This window comes from Triticum aestivum, chromosome 7B (genome assembly GCF_018294505.1).
Source record: "Triticum aestivum cultivar Chinese Spring chromosome 7B, IWGSC CS RefSeq v2.1, whole genome shotgun sequence".
NCBI lineage: Eukaryota > Viridiplantae > Streptophyta > Magnoliopsida > Poales > Poaceae > Triticum > Triticum aestivum.
This window is the reverse complement of record NC_057813.1, coordinates 547,487,307-547,506,305: the sequence shown is the minus strand read 5'-3', so window position 1 is coordinate 547,506,305 and position 18,999 is coordinate 547,487,307. Positions and strand designations below refer to the sequence as shown.

At 45.6% G+C, this 18,999-nt stretch overlaps 1 protein-coding gene across 49 annotated transcripts in view; it reads right to left on the bottom strand.

Annotated features, from left to right (window-relative positions):
• Positions 1-5,485: 5,485 nt before the first annotated feature.
• Positions 5,486-18,999, bottom strand: part of LOC123156027 (uncharacterized) — a 15,835-nt gene continuing 2,321 nt past the window's right edge. Inside the window, exons 3-8 of one of the 49 annotated variants that reach the window (XR_006477754.1) lie at positions 18,591-18,637; positions 18,367-18,484; positions 18,233-18,280; positions 17,190-17,248; positions 16,995-17,082; positions 16,456-16,808 (exon numbers count right to left, since the gene is read on the bottom strand). Coding sequence is in view for 12 of the 49 variants with exons in the window: in XM_044574194.1 (XP_044430129.1) it covers positions 16,721-16,808; positions 17,190-17,248; positions 18,362-18,484; positions 18,591-18,637 (317 nt within the window). In the remaining 37 variants the exon portion in view is untranslated. Of the gene's footprint in view, positions 8,874-9,821; positions 9,965-12,238; positions 12,333-16,455; positions 18,281-18,361; positions 18,638-18,733; positions 18,981-18,999 lie in introns of those variants that run through there. The other 48 variants (XR_006477783.1, XR_006477769.1, XR_006477786.1 and 45 more) reach the window with 48 other exon arrangements.

The window sequence follows — 18,999 nt, the reverse complement described above, 5'->3', positions numbered from 1 at the left end:
CCACCGACGACCAAGAGGTCGGCGGCGGAGGGGAGCTGTCGGAAGACGACACCGGAAAAGTTGGATCTCTTGCGGCATCTAGGTTTTCTGGAACCTAGCGAGACGAAGCGGGGCGAACCTACATTCACACAGCCGGTGTCACGGGACACCGGGTAGAAAATGCGCTTATACATGTATAATAGTTCGTATTTGGGGCTAGGACACCGGTAGAAAATAAACATGGACACCGATTGGACGATTGTTGGACCGAGCGCAGGCGCGGCCCATCTAGTTGAAGGCCCATCCGGGTGTCGATCGCCTCATGGGAGCAAAGAAAACAAGCTAACGATTGTTTGAATCCTACCGTTGCGACTGTTTAGTTGGTGCCTCCTCGCCTCCTCCCGTTGCGACACCACCCGCCCCTTCAGCAAGTCGCCACACATCAATCGCCCATCCCTGCTCTCTTCCGCTGGTGGCTACAGACCGCTAAATAATTCAAGGAAATAGTATGGCTCTCGGTAAGGTCGCCAATACCTCTGAAACACATGTACATATCTCAATTTCCTATACTTTTTTACCTAGATTTTGTGGCTGGCGTTCTCAAATTCAAGGGTATAGCAACTGAGATTTGAATTCTACAATTTGATAATTTTCCTTATGTTTTTATTGTTCAATTTTACACAATGAACAAGAATTTCAAGATGAACACTTCATTTTGATTATTATTTTTACTATTGGACATTTTAAGCTATTGAACACCTGATTGATTGTATATATTTCTTTCCTGGCCTAACAGATTTGCTTGTCACTAACTACCAAATTAGCCAAGGGTAATTTTGTCCTAAATTTTTTATAATTTGGTACTTTGGTCACCGTGCTAAAAAAATACACCTTGTGAAAGGAACAGAGGGAGTATAAAGGAAGTAAATGAACAATTCGTGCCTACTTAGCATGATTTGAGAAGTCCCAAAATTTAGAACAAGTTCACACAAATCACTCTTCAAAATTGAGTGGTGGCCTAAAAGCTGGATTTTTTTTAGAAATGGAGGATGTACCCCTGGCCTCTGCATCTGAATGATGCATGCGGTCATATTATTAATTATTCACAAAGACCATACAAGATGATATATCAATAAGCCTGAAGCCACCAACTTGGCAACGCTGTTGCTACTCTTATCCCGTTTGATGAAGGTGTGTCGAATGTCCAGACCTAACACCCAAATCTAACATCTAAAGCCAGGTGTACCATCCAAGCCACTACCTGGATTGGGGCACACACCAGTCCGGCACACTCCCAGTGAGCACTGCACGTTGCAAGGGCCGTCATCTCCATCTTCCATCAGTCCATCCTCAGAGCAGAACTGATGCACCGACCATGCCAGACCTCTCTACCATCTACACCATCATGACGCCAGGCAACTTCCTCCTCCTGCGTGAGTCCATCTCCTCGCATCAGATGTCGAGTCTCCACTGCGCCATGCCGCCGAGACCCACCGTCGATGATACTGTTGATGCCACACCGCTCCACCTACATGTCATCTCGCGTCGACTCCGAACTACCAGCAACTCCACCATCCTGAGCAGTCCTCGGTCGGCGCCTTCAGGAAGGAACACAACACCTAAAAGCTGGAATAGTTTATAAGAGTTGATGAGTTGATAACTTCCCTCTGTTATCTAATTTCGCCACATTAGCCTACTGGCATGATAAAGATAGAGTAATGTTGCTTCAATTAGCTAGGCTGCTAGCTTGAAATGATGTTACACTTTTGTTGCAACATAAAAAAAGTGAGCCATGACAAGCTAACCCCTTCTTTGTGTTTGGAAGGTGTTGTCTGAGTCCGTTGAGGAGGGGCGCTGCTGCCCGGCGCCGACACATGCCCATCATGGAGACGATGCGCCACCACGGTCTCACCATCTCGACGCTGTCAGTTTACCCCATCCACAAAACAGCTCTAGTGGTGAGCTCGCCCTCGACACTTCCCACTGCCCAACCTCGACTCCGATCTTCTGCACCCATCTCGCCTTCCCGCCATTAACACGTCGGCCCGCCGTGAGCTCGATGCCCGGTGACTTTCTCTGCTCCTGCCATTAACCACCACCGAAACGTGTCGAAAGCCTAAGCGGCTCTATGTACCAACTTGTAGAAGGGGTTGTCTCATCAGCATCTCGTCAAACCCGACGTCCTCCACCCCACTGTCTTGCCATTTTTTGGCAGGCATGCCCCCTTTTTTTAGCTTCTTCTGCTCCCTTGCAAGATACATACGGAGGGTGGTGGAGACATCGGATCAACAAGTTTGAGCTCCTCGATCTTGTTTGGATAGGACGTCCATATTGAGTTTCTTCTTTGTAGGCACAAAATCCATTTCTTTTGCACGGTCATGTTCTTCCTCCGTGTCCATCGATTGTACATGGCAGCGGTAGACCTACATTCACGCAGCCGGTGTCACAGGACATCGGGTAGAAATTGCACTTATACTTGTATAAGAGTTCGTATTTGGGGCTTGGGCACCGGTAGAAAATAAACCCGGACACCTTTTGGACGAGATTGTTGGAGCGAGTGCAGGCGCGACCCATCTAGTTGAAGGCCCATCCTTAGCGAGTAAAGAAAACAAGCTAGCGATTGTTTGGATCCTACCACATTCGTACTTGTGTATCGTGCGCTTGTTCAGGTTGTGCCTACTCGCCTCCTCCTGTCGCGCCGCCGCCCGTCGCCCCTTCAACAGTCGCCACACATCAGCCGCCCGCCCCTGCTCTCGTCCACTAGCGGCTGCAGATCACTAAGAGTAAGATTAATAACATAGCCGGCTGCTATCTCTATCTTTGTGCCACCTTACTTATAGCCAACCTAAAATCCCACTCATATAATAGTTGCTGGCTCTATACACCATGTAGTTACCTCACTTTCTTCTCTCACAAAATGCATTGGAGCTTGTGCTGCAGCTGGGTACAAGTTTACAGCCCACTCCTCTTCTCTCTACTCTCCTCTCTCCTCCACATCATCATAAATCTAAGGTGGCAACTTTTATAGCCCGCTTACATCATCCTATTATACTTGCTCTAAATAATCGAAGGAAATAGTATGGCTCTCAGTAAGGTCGCCAATTTCTCTCAAACACATGTAGATATCTCAATTTTTCTCTAATTCTTTGCCCAAATTTTATGGCTAGCGTTATCAAATTCAAGGGTATACCAACTGAGATTTGGATTCTACGATTTGATACTTTTCCTTAGTGATTCACATCTATTTGGAACTTTGGATTATTTGTCGACCATGCGGGAGCATTAAGAGTTTAAAACACAACGTCAAGTAAGTTTAACTTTGGATTGTTTGACGACCAACCGACCGCACGACCACCAACATCGACGCCAACCGGCCGCAGCACCACCACCATCAAGCCCACACTGGTCCCTCCGGCTGATCCCTTCTCGAAAAATGATGCCCACTAGAGGGAAACGATGGAAGGCGCCGCCATAATCCGATCCAAGAGAGCACGGATTTGAAGTTTCCCCCGAAGCAAGGGACGACAGGGAAGAGGAGTACATCACCACAGCAGCGTCTTCAAGAAGACAGCGACGCCCACAGACGCCGCCACTTCCGGCTCCGACCGTAGCCGAAGATAGACTTTCGCCCGGCATCGTCTCCTACTGCTCCGACCAAACCAAGCCGCTCCACCATGTCTACCACCGCCCACCTCAGGCCACCAACCTCCACCCTCCTACCGTGCGCAGCCATGCTCCCGGCAGCGAGCTACCACAACGGCATCGAGCAGCAACCACCATAGTGCCTCGCAGGTCAGATAGACACCCTGTGTGATGCCTGCCCTAGCAACCCGTCACCTCCAGTTGGCGAGCACCAGGACCGGCAGCACCGAGCGCGCATCATCAACCATCGCCTCAAACCACCAAAGGCCAGATCCAGAAGGAACCAGCCTGCCCGCGCCACAAGAAAACAGACCCAACTTGAGCTTAGGTCGTCCGCTGCGCCGCACCACCTCCAGCTCCTCACGACAGTCCACCCGCCCAGCAACCGACCACCGCAGGAACCCGACAGCGCCGTCAGACTGCACCCTAGAGCATTCCCCAGCACAAACACATGTGACGCCTGCCGATGCGCGCAGCACAACGAAGTAGATTAGGAGCGCCCGGGAGGGGGGAGGCGCCGAGAGAGCTCCCGCCCAATGCTGCGCCCGAGCATCAGAACCTCGCGGCGGTCGATAGTCAGGCCGCCGGAATCGGCCAAGCCAGATCCGAGCACCTACACGAGAAACACCGTCGTCGTGGTCATCGATGGGAGAGCTCTGCCACGCCCGAGGCCTCCCCACGATGCGAGCAAGGTCCATGCCGCCGCCATCAGCCGGAGCAGCTTCGCCTTGTAGCTTCTTCCAGCGGCGGCGGATAGGAGAGGTAGGGTCTATGGTGGCGATGCTAGGGTTGAAGTTTCGCCCGAATCGCCCACAACGGGAGCGACGCGAGGGCGTGGAAAAAAGGTCTTCTGCCAGCGTTCTCAAATTCAAGGGTCTAATAACTGAGATTTGGATTATGCGATTTGATAATTTTCCTTAGCGATTCACATCTATTTGGAACTTTGGATTTTTTGTTGACCATGCGGGACCATTAAGACACAATGTCAAGTAAGTTTAACTTCACAAGAATAAAGTTGGATCAACAAGCTTTATTTATTGTTTATGTCTACAAACACAAATAATGTAGGGCCATTTACATTTGTGCCCCTAACTTGATCTCACTACTCAGATTTGCCCCTAATTTCAAACGATGCTCAAATTTGCCCCTCTGCCGTTAGGTGTCCTTATAGAAATGCCCTTCAGCGTCGTTACCATCTGGTCAAAGGGCTTTGACCGTCTCGAAAAAAATAACAAAAAAATCATAAAAATCTGAAATTTTGAGGGATCAAAGAAACTTAGGTGCCCAACGTGCGTGCAGATTTTCGTGATGTTTGGACACTCTACGAGCTCATGGCAAAGGGAAAACAGTAAATTCGTACGCCCGTGAATAGTAAATTCAAAAAAATAGCAAGAAAAGTCAAAAAATATGAAATTTTTTGGCATCCAAGATGATCGGTTGCGCAAGGTGTGTGCATAATTTTGTTATCAAATGACATGCGTGGAGTTCTTGCAAAACAACAAAATAGCTTTTTTTTGAAGATTTTTCCGAGCCATATATTGTTTTTCTTCCACGAGCTCCTACAATGTCCAAACACAACAAAATTTTGCACACCCGAGCATCTTGGATGCCAAAAAATTTCATGATTTTCGAATTTTCTTGCTATTTTTTGAATTTACTATTCACGGGCCTATAGATTTACTATTTTTTCTTTGCCATGAGCTCGTAGAGTGTCCAAACAGCACAAAAATTTGCACGCACCTTGCGCACTTGAGTACCTTCGATCCCACAAAATTTCAGATTTTTTTTCTATTTTTTTCGAGACGGTCAAAGCCCGTTGACGCCCTTTGACCAAACGGTAACGGCGCAGAAGGGCATTTCTATAAGGCTACTAACAGCAGAGGGACAAATTTGAGCACCCTTTGAAACTAGGGGCAAATCTAACTAGTGGGATCAAGTTAGGGGTATAGATGTAAATGTCCCAATAATGTAACTCCTTGCGATAACATAAAAATCGGAGAATTTCGGGTGAATTCATGTTGACTGGTCATATTTGTTGCTATTTTTTGAAGACCTTATGTTTTTATTGTTTAATTTCACACAAGGAACAAGAATTTCAAGATTAACACTTCATTTTCATATTTTTATTATTTGACATTTTCAGCTATTGAATGGGTTGCTTTTATGTTTATTACTGCTTAGTATCCATATGGCTCATGGCGTCGGCATGGACACCGGGAAGTTTTTGGGAAGCTTCCAGTTGTTTCCTTTTTCGTTTGTTTCAAATTTGTGTTTTTTTTTGTAGACCGGTTTTTGTGTGGTTTTTTCTTTCCTTTTTTCTTCATTTTTTCTTTTCATTTTTACTTATTTTTTCTTTCTTCAAAATGCACAAAGTTCATTCAAAAACATTGAACTTTCTTTCAAATTCGATGAACTTTTTTTAAAATTGATGAATTTTTTCCCGAAATGGATGAACTTTGTTCACATTTGTGAACATTTTTTTAAATTACATGAACTTACTGAAATTTAGTACTTTTCTTCAAATCGATGATTTTTAAAAATTCATGAACTTTTCTATAAATCAATGATTTTTTTACAACGAACTCTTTAAATTCGTTAACCATTTAAAAATCTATGAACTTTTTCGAGCGTGCAAACTTTTTTCAAAAAGTCAACGGATATCTCGGGTCAATGGGTCAGGTTAAAGGTCAACACATCAAGTTAACGGCAGCCAGGTCAAGTTAACCAACAACTTGGGAAACAAAGAGGTAAACCGACGCTACCGAGAGCTGGCCACCTGTGCGCGGTGATGGGCCGGCCCACGCGAGGCAGAGTGTGAGCGGCAGTTGATCCCGAATCCATCCATTTAGTCCCACCTCGCCGGTTTGTCCACAATCCGTCCAACAAGGCGATCACAAAGACTCCCGTGGACATCCAAGTAGCACCTTTTCTTGTGAGCGACCGCGCCGTCACGTCCAAACCGTACATTTAGTCCCACCTCGCTGGATCAGAAGAACAATAGCCCCTTTAAATAAACGTTAACGAGCTTCCTTCATGTCCCGATTGAGACATCCGAGAGCTTTCGAGCCGATGATGACCGCTACTCCTTATACCTTGTTACGAAACGAGTGTCACGATGACGTAAATTGGAATGGCAAACTGAGGCTATAATTGACCCCCACCCTTTTTTTTGGCGGCTGCTACGAATCAGCCGGTTGATTTAGCAACAGATCAACCACCTAACTAACCGTCTGATCTAGTGTGCCTTACCGTTCGATTGCATGCTCTCAGCGATGCATCGCCCTGGGTCTTCCTCCTCTCTTGTACTACCATCTCTCGCTCACGACAGCCTCTGGCTAGCAGTGTTCACTCGTCGGAGCAGCACCCCCGGTAGCAGCGCCCATCACCGGGGTGTCGATTCTCGGTCACAACAAACCAACCAGAGCTGCCGGCGACCGCTGCATCGCAGCACCAGAAGCCATCCAGGTGCTGCTCAAAAAATGGCAACGCCGACGGCGATAAAAAAGCTTCAACGCAGCAGCTCCCATGGCAGCACCGCGGGCAAGCACCGGCGGCGCCCGATGGCACTCCATTGCAGCCTCGGCGGCGCCCGGCAGTGCTCCATTGCAATCACAGCGGCGCTCCATTGCAACCCCCGACGAGGTTCAACGACCTGTGCACGCTTCATTGCAGCTCCAGCGTGCTTCAATGCAGCTCCGGCAGAGCTTCATTGCAGCCCCGGCAAAGCTCAACGACCCCACATGACGCTCCATTGCAGCCTCCAGCAGCACTCCATTGCAGCCCGACGCACTTCACTGCAGCATCACGAGCGGAGTGCGCCGCGTCGGACGCCGCTGTAGCACCACAGAACGCGTCGCGCCAGACACCGCTTTACAACACCATGAGCGTCGCCGCCCCGGCGAGATCCACGACCAGCCGATGCTACAAGGCCAGCCGCAACTTGCTTGCTGCAAAAAGGGTCATCACACCGGTGCGTCGGGGCCGCCGCCAACGAGCGTTGCATTGAAGACTCGGTGCCCCCGCTGCATTGTGAGCGTTGTATTGTAACGTCGGCCGCGCCGACAAGTGCTCGTGATTTGAGCTTGGCTGCCGGGGTGAGCTGCGAGCGAGATGAGAAGGGATGCTTTGGGACATGTTGGCAGAGGGTGGTGATTGTTGGCTCACGAGCCGTTTTTGTGTTAACGACGGGGACGAGCTGCTGGAGTGGAGGACAAATCTGAGCCATGCGGGTTCATGAGCAGAGGGAGACGAAGGGGAAAACAGATGGGTTAGACGTGTCACGTGTGGCTGTGGTTTGCTGCGGGAGGATAAGGCGTGCTAGTAGAGTGGTACGTGGCCCGACGACGACGCGTGTCAAGCGTCGAAGGTGGCTTATGGATAGACAAATTCAATCGGTTGATTTCAAATGTTTTCCTTTTTTTTTGCATCGGGAGTGTCTAATCATTGAAACACTTATCATCAGCCACCGGCTGATGGCGCACACCCTCAGAGATTGATGTATTGCCTTTCGCCCCTCCAGCATCTTATGTGTAGCCCCGCCATTGCTCCACATGATACTTTGGTAACTGGGTTTCCACCGCGCAAAGTCGGCACACTCCCGCGCAATATTGCACAATCAACATTAGGCCCGGCGCTCCTCCCCAAGGAGGCCGTCGATTTTGCCAAAACGCTTCATGTCACTTCTGATGCATCCACTGTCTTGCCATTTTTTGCCAGGGATGCCCCCTTCTTGAGCTTCTTCCACTCCCTTGCAGAGACATACACTGGAGGGTGGTGGAGTTGTCGGATCAACAAGCTTGAGCTCCTCGATGTTGGTTGGACTCGATGCCCATATCCAAGTTTCTCCTTTGTTGGCGCAAAATCATTTTCTTTCGCACAGTCATGTTCTTTCTCCACGTCCATCGATGCTACATGGCAGGGGCGGACCTACATTCACGCAACCGGTATCACAAGACACCGGGTAGAAATTGCACTTATACGTGTATACTACTTCGTATTTGGGGCTTCGGCAGTGAAAATAAACCTAGACACCGATTGGAGGATTGTTGGAGCGGGCGCAGGCGCGACCCATCTAGTAGCAAAGAAAACAAGGTAGCGATTGTTTGGATCCTACGTACAGTACGTGTGTATCGTGCGCCTGTTCAGTTGGTGCCTTCTCACCTCCTCCCGTCACGCCGCCGCCCGTCGCCCCTTCAGCAGTCGCCACACACCAGTCGCCCGCCCTGCTCTCGTCCGCTGGCGGCTGCAGATCGCTAAAAATTGAAGGAAATAGTATGGCTCTCAGGTAAGATCGCCAATTTCTCTGAAACACGTGTATATATCTCAATTTGTTAACTTCTTAAAATCTATGAACCTTTTCGAGCGTGTAAACTTTTTCGAAAAAGACAACTTTTTCCAAAAAGTCAACAGATAACTCGGGTCACTTTTTCCAAAAAGTCAACAGATAACTCGGGTCAATGGGTCAGGTTAAATGTCAACACATCTAGTTAACGGCAGCCTGGTCAAGTTAACCAACAACTTGGGAAACAAAGAGGAAAACTGAAGCGACCCGAGCTGGCCACCTGTGCGTGATGATGGGCCGGCCCACGCGAGGCAGAGTGTGAGCGGCAGTTGATCCCGAATCCATCCATTTAGTCCCACCTCGCCGGTTTGTCCAGAATCCGTCCAACAAGGCGATCAGGAAGACTCCCATTTAGCACCTGTTCTTGTGAGCGACCGCGCCCGTCACGTCCAAACCGTACATTTAGTCCCACCTCGCCGGATCAAGAGAACAATAGCCCCTTTAAATAAACAATAACAAGCTTCCTTCACGTCCCATTTGGAACATCCGAGAGCTTTCGAGCCGATGATGACCGCTACTCCTCACCTTGTTACGAAACGAGTGTCACGATGACGTAAATTGGAATGGCAAACTGAGGCTATAATTGACCCCCACCCTTTTTTTTGCATCGGGAGTGTCTAATCATAGAAACACTTACCGTCAGACGCCGGCTGATGGCGCGCACCCTCAGAGATTGATGTATTGCCTTTCGCCCCTCAAGGCATCTCCTGTGTAGCCCCGCCACTGCTCCACGATACTTTGGTAACTGGGTTTCCACCACGCAAAGTATAGTCGGCACACACTCCCACGCAATATTGCACAATCCATGAACTGCCGCAGGTCCGCCTAGCCCACGACAGTTCCAACAAAGGGTCAACATTAGGAGATGCCCCTCAAGGCATCTCCTGTGTAGCCCCGCCACTGCTCCACGATACTTTGGTAATTGGGTTTCCACCACGCAAAGTATAGTCGGCACACACTCCCACGCAATATTGCACAATCCATGAACTGCCGCAGGTCCGCCTAGCCCACGACAGTTCCAACAAAGGATCAACATTAGGCGTGACGGTCCTCCCCAAGGAGCTTTTTTGCCGCCCCCTTTCTGAGCTTCTTCCGCTCTCTTGCAGAGACATACGTTGGAGGGTGGTGGTGCCGTCGGATCAACAAGCTAGAGCTCCTTGATCTTGGTTGGACTCGACGTCCATATCCAGTTTCTTCTTTGTTGACACAACATCCTTTTCTTTCGCACGGTCATGTTCTTTCTCCACAGTATTTTTCGAAGGGCACTCAGGTATGTCATTCAGATCATCGCCATCCTCGTGCATTCCACCGTCGCTAGATGTATGCTTGCAGGGCACGGAAGCATTACCTCGCGCCCTACCCCGGTTGTGTCCTCTTGTCCCTCTCACAAGAGCCCTACCAGCCTGGGAAAATTTGCCTCGCCCAAAACTTTGGGTTCCCGACACAGTTCTTCTTTCTGCCACCATCCATGATCCGTATTTGATCTCATCTTCCCCGTGAACCACGTCTCCACACTTCTTGATGTGACCAAGGATGCCACTGATAAGAGTTGGGATCCTATCAGGCCTAGCCCTCAGGTTGTAGGGGTGGAAGGGAGGATGGCAAGGTGATGGGCGCGAGCGGCGGCGCGGCGGCGCCATGGTCGCGCGGTGGAGGAGGGCACAGGGGGAGGCAGCTAAGGTTAGGGTTCCGGCTCCTGAAGGGAGCCGAGCAATAGTTCTAACTTATTGCTTAATTCCAAAACATGACCTTACAAGTGTTTATATAATCCTCGATGAGCTAATAAAAATAAAGATAAGTTGGGCCAAGCCCCTAACTAGACGCGCCATTGGGCCTCCTCTGACTATAAGTGACGCCGGTCATAATAGCCACAAACCTCACAGAAGAAACATATCTTCTCATACTTGACCGGTAGAAAAATTCTCTCTTTCCCATTCAAATTGGATGGTGCAAATCTAGTCATTGGATAGGCCATTGCAATCTTGGCCCACACCCTAACATAGTTTCCCTCATATATAACCTATTAGGGTTCATACCACCCTCTTAACTTCGCCAATTCTCCTTCAAACTGATCAGCGATCGCCTAGGATCTTTAAAGGTTAGGAAGGTCATGGATCTGAGCCCAAACGTGAGTCCTGTCCAACACAACATCTCTCGACCTACCCTTACCATAATATTCCTCAATGATCACCATGAGCCCCCGGAAGATTCACGACCCCTGATGCATCACCCGGTTCCAGTCACTTAAGCAGAAGACTTGGACCACGAAAAGATTGTCGTCCGCCTCACGAATTTCTGGATCATTGGCGAGTCGCCAGACAAACTTCATCATGTCCTTGAAAGCTTATGCACTAAATGGTTTCTTTTGTGTCGACCCAAGCCACCACGAGCCACCTTCCTGCCTTGGAGAGTTCTGATGTCTCCTCTCCTGCAAACACATCGTTAAGTTCAGAATTCTTCAGCGTCATCCTTTTCAAAGCCTCCTCCAAATCAATTCCTTCCTTCCCTTTCTTCTTTCTCGTCGAAGACAAGCCGAAGCCCCTGCACCCCGATGCCGCCATAGATCCAAAAATCACCGTGCCCCAAACCTCCCAAGAAGCAGCAACGCCAAGGCCCGGTGGAAGGATGAGCCGGACCCTTGTTCAGCCCAAACATGCACTGAGATCGAGGGGGAACAGAGCGGATGATGACGGTGAAGTTCTCGTGAACTCGACGGCGCTAGAATCGTCGGAGTAGGTAAACCAGGGTAGTTTTCGACACGTTCCCTCTTGGACCTTCTAAGCTGTGCATCAGTCTTAACCTAGTGGGCCAAATTTGCAAACCCATTAACACACAAAAACACAGAGACGAACGGAAACCAAAATCGCAACAGTTCATGGGCTGGGGCCAACCCCGCCCCTAGTTCATAGTCCCTTCCCCACAGTTCTTCTCCAAGGAATACACAAACACAAAGGGCGCAGTTGCTACGGTGGGTGAGACACACCGGGATCAAAGAAAAAACATGGAGACTAAGCCCGGGGAAGCACATGGCAGCGATGCTGCTTACGATCCAGAGCACGGCCGCTTGAAGCCGCCCCATGGCTGGATTCTCTCACCCAACCAACTAACCTCCCTCCCCTGAGACTTCCATTTTTCCTACATGCTGGATCCTCTCACCCCAAACAAATTTAGCTAAAAATAATAATCTACTTGCATAGAAAATGTTCATGTGCCAAAAAAATCAAAAAAAGAATGAATACAAGGTAGTGTTGGGTACTTGAGTTAGAGAAGGCTTACTGATGTGAAGACGGACCTTCCTGCAGAGCTGAATATACTGATTTCAAGAATAAAGAGGCTGAGAGAATATATACAATGACAGTGCACCTGAAACCTAGCAGCAATCAATGAGAGAATGAAATACACAAAGTAAAGAACCTAGCAGCAATCAATAAGAAACACACAAAGTAAAGAACTATGCAAAACTAACTGAAACCTTGAAACCTGAAGAAAAACTAATTGACTGAAGATTATGACTGAGAGCCTGTTCGGTTCCTCTCCGCTCCTCAACTGCGCTCCCCGAGCGAAGCAGGCTGCAGCTCATTTTGACGGAGCGGCTAAAACCGAGCTCCACAGCTGGAGCGAAGTGGAGAGATTCCGAACAGGTCTGAATATAACTAAGAACACTGGAAAAACACGGATGACAAAATAACTAAAATCAACTAGATAATGAACTTCAACTGCTACATGACCACTATTTACCATTATTGAACTGAATGGAATGCCCAATAAATGGCCTTGCATCCGTATACCTAAACAGAGAGTGTGTCCGTGCATCAGTATATTTTATTAACTTTTCGTAGTCCAACAATTTTGTGTGAATTAGTGTATCTGCTGCATACCTGAGAACTTATCTATCAAGCTACCGACAAACATTGCTAAAGCGGGTTCGTCATTAGACCATTCGCGTGATCTATCAGCATCGGATGCACCTGCTAACCTTCCCATAGCGTGAAAATTGCGCATTGGCTATAGAAATGTTGTGATAATTCTGTATGGTATATTGGTATGAAGTGGTTAAAACTTAAAACAATGGACAACAATATTGTGCGAAAGCAACATACTGGCCGTCCGTACCAAGATGGCCTTTGATCAAGATAGAACGCTTGTATAGTATGACCTAAAATTTAGACATTTTGGCGGACGCTCTTTTCATGTTCTACAGAAGGGAGCACACTGTAGGTGAACATTGGAAAATTTTCTAGATCAGGGATGACTGGTTAATGCCTCTAGTGCCAAAAAGGATAGCTGCAATTCTAAGCATGATGCTGGCTTACATGTTAATGCTTTGTCTGAAGAGAACCATAAAGATGCATCACCTCAAAAAGAAGCAAGTAACTGCTGTCTCCGTTTTGGCAATGCTATGTATATAAACTACTACAGTTTCGGTCAAACAGCAGCATAAGCCACTGGAGAGTTAAAGCACAAGCTTTCAGAGAATGAGGAAGGAAAGAAGCATGGCCCGGATGCAGTTTCTTTTCGGCTAAAAACAATATATGTAAGAAATATGTTAATGTTTTTGCACTGACTGGTCAAAAGTTATCTGTGGAGCTCCTAAAGGAAAAATGTGGCTGGTGCAACTCCTGCCAAATCAGTGGTGGTAGTGATTGCATTTTCAGATTTGAACTGATGGTAAGTGTATGGAGAGTCCTAAGCATGGTTTTCGAGTCGTGACTCATCCGGTCGCTCTGGGGTAGCGAATCGGAAATAGTCGAGCCTGCAGTTGCGACTCGTGACTCGAGTCGACATTTTTTTGCGACTCACCGACTAGTCGACGACTAGTCATGCGACTCGAAAACCATGGTCCTAGGCCATGTGTTGTTGGTCCTTTGTCAGAAAAGAACAAGTCATACTGTCCTTGCTACACATAGTATGTTGTCGATTGAAAAATGCCTGAATTGTTTGCTGTCTGGTCCATGGCAAAATCCACAATATAGCATGTATTTGTGTAAGGCAGTTCTGATGGCTTCAGATGTATCATCACTGAAGCAGCCTCTTCTCACGGTATAACTTTTTGAACGCTTTGTCCTTATTAAAGGCTTTATTTAATCTGCATGTACCAAACTCTCACATGATTATCTCCCAATACTCTGCAGTTAGAGTCCATCTGCGACGTGTTGCCTTCTCAGGAGAATGGCAAAAGTCAGCACACTTTGTTTAAGTTGTTGGGTCTGCAGCTCATATCTTGGTCCGTACATCTAATAAGTCTGCAGGTTATGCAATTGCTAGAAAGCCAGGGAGGAAGATTACTTTTTTAGAAGCGAATATGGTAACAAAGATTACTTGGTGTATGAATGAAAGAGCAACCATTGGCATACCCATTGTGTTCGTCGTTATACTGTGATGTAGGGTGCTATGTTCCTTATGCAGAAGATCTTTCCTAGTGGTTTTCTCATTATCTTCGTCACCAAACAAAAATAAAATAATATAATATATATTAAAAGGATGGCAATATTCAGTTTCAAATAGAATATGTTTACCTATAAGAATTGAGGGTTCGGATCTGCAGACTACCCATGCAGCTCACTGTACGTGCACAATTGGACTGTTTGGAAGTATCTATCTCACTCATGGGATTTTTTGCAATCGAAATTAGTAAGCCCTAACTTAGTGTCAGGAAATGCAGAGCACCACATGCTCGTTTCCTTCAACAGAGCGTGCTATTACCAATCAAACGTACAGATGCAAAGCCCTTGAATAATTAGAAGCATTAATCAAATATAATCGCACCACAAATTTGTCAATACCATAAGCAGTACTACCGAAGTTTGCTCAGGAACTTCCAATTGGAGCAATATTCGACAACTTTTAAGATGATAAAACTCTTCTGTCAGCCTAGCAACCTCTATGCTTACTATAAATCATAATCCACTTAAATCGTCTGTGTGTTGGATCCATTATGTACCATTCTAATAAGTTCTAGTTGGTTCGTGTTGGTAAAAGCTTGCACACATCATATTTAAAATTAGTGAGAAGCACAAGTACTTCACATTCAGTCTTGAACCAAAGGAAATAACATCATACTCCCTCCGTAAATTAATATAAGAGCGTTTAGAACACTAAAATAGTGATCTAAATGCTCTTATATTAGTTTACAGAGGGAGTATTTGAAACAATGAAAAAGATGTTGCACTCTTTCTAGGAAAAGATGTATATTAACCCACTAACTTATTAGCGTTGAACTAGTAAGCGTGCACGTGCAATGCACGCCTCAATCAAACCATGTCAAATTCATGGGGGTATAAAATTTTCAATTCATACTCTAGGATGACCCATTCTCTATAAACAAAAGGAGAAGTACAAACCCATAAATTATCTTTTGACGGTACCAAGCAAACCACAGAAATCATAACTGCACAAAAAATGTCACAAATCAATGGCAAATCAACTGGGTGGACAACTTCTCCATGGAGAATGTAAGGACGTAGTCTATTTAGTCTATTCTTTAGTAAAAATGGAATCAAATATCCTATAAAGATTTCAGAATGTTTATTTTCTTGGTGAAAATCAAAGGAACACATAAACATTTTCCAAGTGATGTCAATGCAAAGTTGGAACAAAGATACCCAAAATATAGTAGTCTTGGCAGAATTGAATTAGTTTTCTTCTTGGATTCGGGCTACTTGTTATCTTCAAAATTTGAAGGCTCGATAATTGCGGTAATGCCATCCATAGGAGTCATAGCAGGCCCTGCCTGCGAGCAGGAAGAGTCGGAATTTCTTTGCCCCATTCTTAGTTTATCTCATCTTCTCAAGGAGTGGAACTATAGTTCAGGCAGACAGTATCTATTGTGTATATAGTTGCAGAACATCTAGACGATAAAAACAGATCAACAAAGCGTTAGATTCAAGGTAAGGAAAATGGAAGAGGGGATTTAACATTTTCTTTTTGACATGGATGGCATGCAAGCAACCCTTTCTCTACCATATGCTTAGTTCTGACAGTATTAAACATGTTGCCGTGCTTCAACATTTTAGCAAGGCAGAAACCAGAAAGGCTGTTATTATAGAATGGGAAACTGTACAATATAAGGAAATTGGGCATGTGCAGATCAAGGGCTATAATAATTATTGTATGGCAAACCTAAAAAAGACTGGAAAAAGAATCCACATAAAATTTAGGATGACCAAAGACACTCAGAGACCTTCCTAACTAAGATGAAGATACACTCAGTACAAGAAATCATACTAAATTAACACCAGATACATAAGTTTAATGGCTAAAATGAAGGAAATGTGTAATGCATGGTGCTTTTAGTTATTCATGTGCGAATCCAACAGTAAGCATGATCTGATGGAAGACACAAAGATTCAAAGTTAACAGTTGATATAAAATGTGCTGAAATATATATATACAGAAGACGCAAAGATTCAAAGTTATCAATTGAGATTGTAAATGACTCAGGTCTGTCCCAGGTCATTTACAATCTCAAACGATGAAAGCTTGCTTTCTACAAGTTCACCAAAGGTTCTAATTTACTACTATTCACTCAAAGATCTGTTGTCTACTGATCTCTCAATCTTATGGTTGAGATTAACATAATTGTAGAAAGCGACATCAACTTAAATTTTAGTCTGCATTGGAAACCACCAAACAGTTTCCAGAAAGATGTTTTTTGAAGACCAGAGGGAGTATATGACTTCCATTTGTCTAGTAATAATGCAGGTAAACATATACAAAGAGCACACATATACACATCCGTGCCTGGTAATCTCTAACTACTCATGACTTGAAACCAGTGGCAGAGTATACAAGGTAGAATTCCCATATATGAATGAACTTCTCATCAAAGCCCAGTTTCAAAACTTGACTGCAAGAAAAAGGAAGTGATAAAAAATTAATACCAACTGAGCAACCAAGTGGAACATATATGTATATAATCGTCACAACAGTATTCTTCTTGTAGTGAGTTTCAAGTGATACTTGCTCTGTAGTGAGTTTCAAGTGATACTTGCTCTTTGTTGGCCATGAGTTAAACATGACAAGTGATACTTACTCTTACCACCACCTGTCCCTGCTCCGCGTTGTTGCTTGTCCGTCGTGGCCGTCGATATGATTATGTTAGATTAAAATTCTGTGGCAACCTGACTTGTCCATATATTATGTACACTATGTAAATTGATGGTAAATTCATCTAACTGTAGGCAAATCACAAGAAAGTTGGCATGTTAATCCAGGCCTGGTGTGTTACCTTAAATGACTTAGCTGCTCTGTCGCCCACTGTATTGACTTCGCGAAACTTCCTGGTTCCTTAAGAAGAAAATGAGATGGAAGACCAGTTAGATAACTTCCTCTTGATTTAAGATTCAGTAATAGACTTCGAGCAGAAAAGCATTGTCCAATCTAGTATATAAAACAAACTACTTCTTTCTGAATTGGACTTCCACTTATTGCTCCATTAGTGCTTTACTTTTTCAAGCTGCACGTATTAAGTAATAAATATAATTTACAATAGATATTATGTACCTAGTATTTATTCCAGTTCATCTCCTTGTTAAACAGAGGACATATATGTGAGCCCTCTTTTTGTTTGACATCATATATGCAAGCCCTCTTAATAATACTAAGTGCAAGCTAGATTGTGTAGGGGGGTTACATCACCTACAGCAAATTTATTTTCCAAGCTAGTACGGGTAAGGACCAAGAATCTATCTATCGATTATTATATCCACTAATTGAGCACGTGTGTTGGTGCAGCAATATTTTCATGATTCGTATCACGCAAAAATTTAGTCTTACTCTTAAGAGGCCGAGAAATTAAGTCACTACATGATCAAGGTCTATTACAATCTGAGATGCACTAATCATCACTGACTCTGCCATCATCTGTTGTAAAATTTACAAAATAATTCATGAATAGATAATAAATTAATAATAAAATATATGTACAATAGTGCAGATGAATCTTGAAGTACAACAAGTGAAATGTATAGAATGGTGTATCGACTTACAGAAGGTACGCTTAAAATAGACATCAAAGAGCATCAATTTTTTTTTCCAAGCAGGTGCCCTCAAACTTCGTAAAGAAAGGAAATTGTACAAAAAATTCCTTGAATCAAAGAGACTGTTACATCACTTTACTCCTACAGAGCTCACCACATTTCTCTTGGTCTTTGCTTTCAGAAGTTGCTTAATGTGTAATCTGCATTACATTAATTGATTTTCTATTTCGAGCTTCCAAATCATCTTCTATATAAGAAGCCGGGACAAGTGCAATGGTGGGAAGGAACCAACCTATGATATGATAAGCATGTTGTGGCATTTGACAGAACTCCTCTGAACCTTGTACTCGTAACACAGTAAAAAAAAACATCAGGAAGGTACTCTCAAGAAAGTCAAAAGCAAAAATATCACCAATCTTACCTCACATTTATTGACAGCAGTGCATCCGTCTGTCTCAGAGCTCCATAATTCACTGGATGACATTCTGAAGCTATCAAATTTTCGCAACTCAATTATGGAGCAAATTAGGCAATAAAAATGCCCCTACAACGAAAAGGCTATCAAGTGAACTTCTAGGAAACATAGTACATATTCATGTCGTAGAAATTAGAATGGCATTCCGTTAACTCGTCCATAAGTAACATCTTACTTCCACCTTAGATGCTGCAGATACTGATGAGTGGCAATATTCTGTACCTGTAGAAATATGTGACAAAAAGGACATTAGAATGTTGAAACATATTAGATTGCACAAATGTCAGAAAAAAAAGAACTAAAATTCAAGAAATCAACTGGTGTGGCGGCGTGGCGGCGTGGCGGAGGCAGAGTGGCGGCTTGGTGGCGGCTTGGCGGAGGCGACAACCCGCGGCGGGGCGGCTCCGGCGTCTGGGAGGCTCTCGGGCGACCCGCGGCCGCTTCCCGTGGTTCCGGTGGCGCGAGGCAGCGTTGAAGGGGCGGGAGGAGGCGGCGACCCGCGGCGGGGCGGCTCTCCCGCGGCTGGGAGGCTCCCGGCGACCAGTCAGCGTTGAAGGGCGCGGGCGGAGGCGGCGACCCGCGGC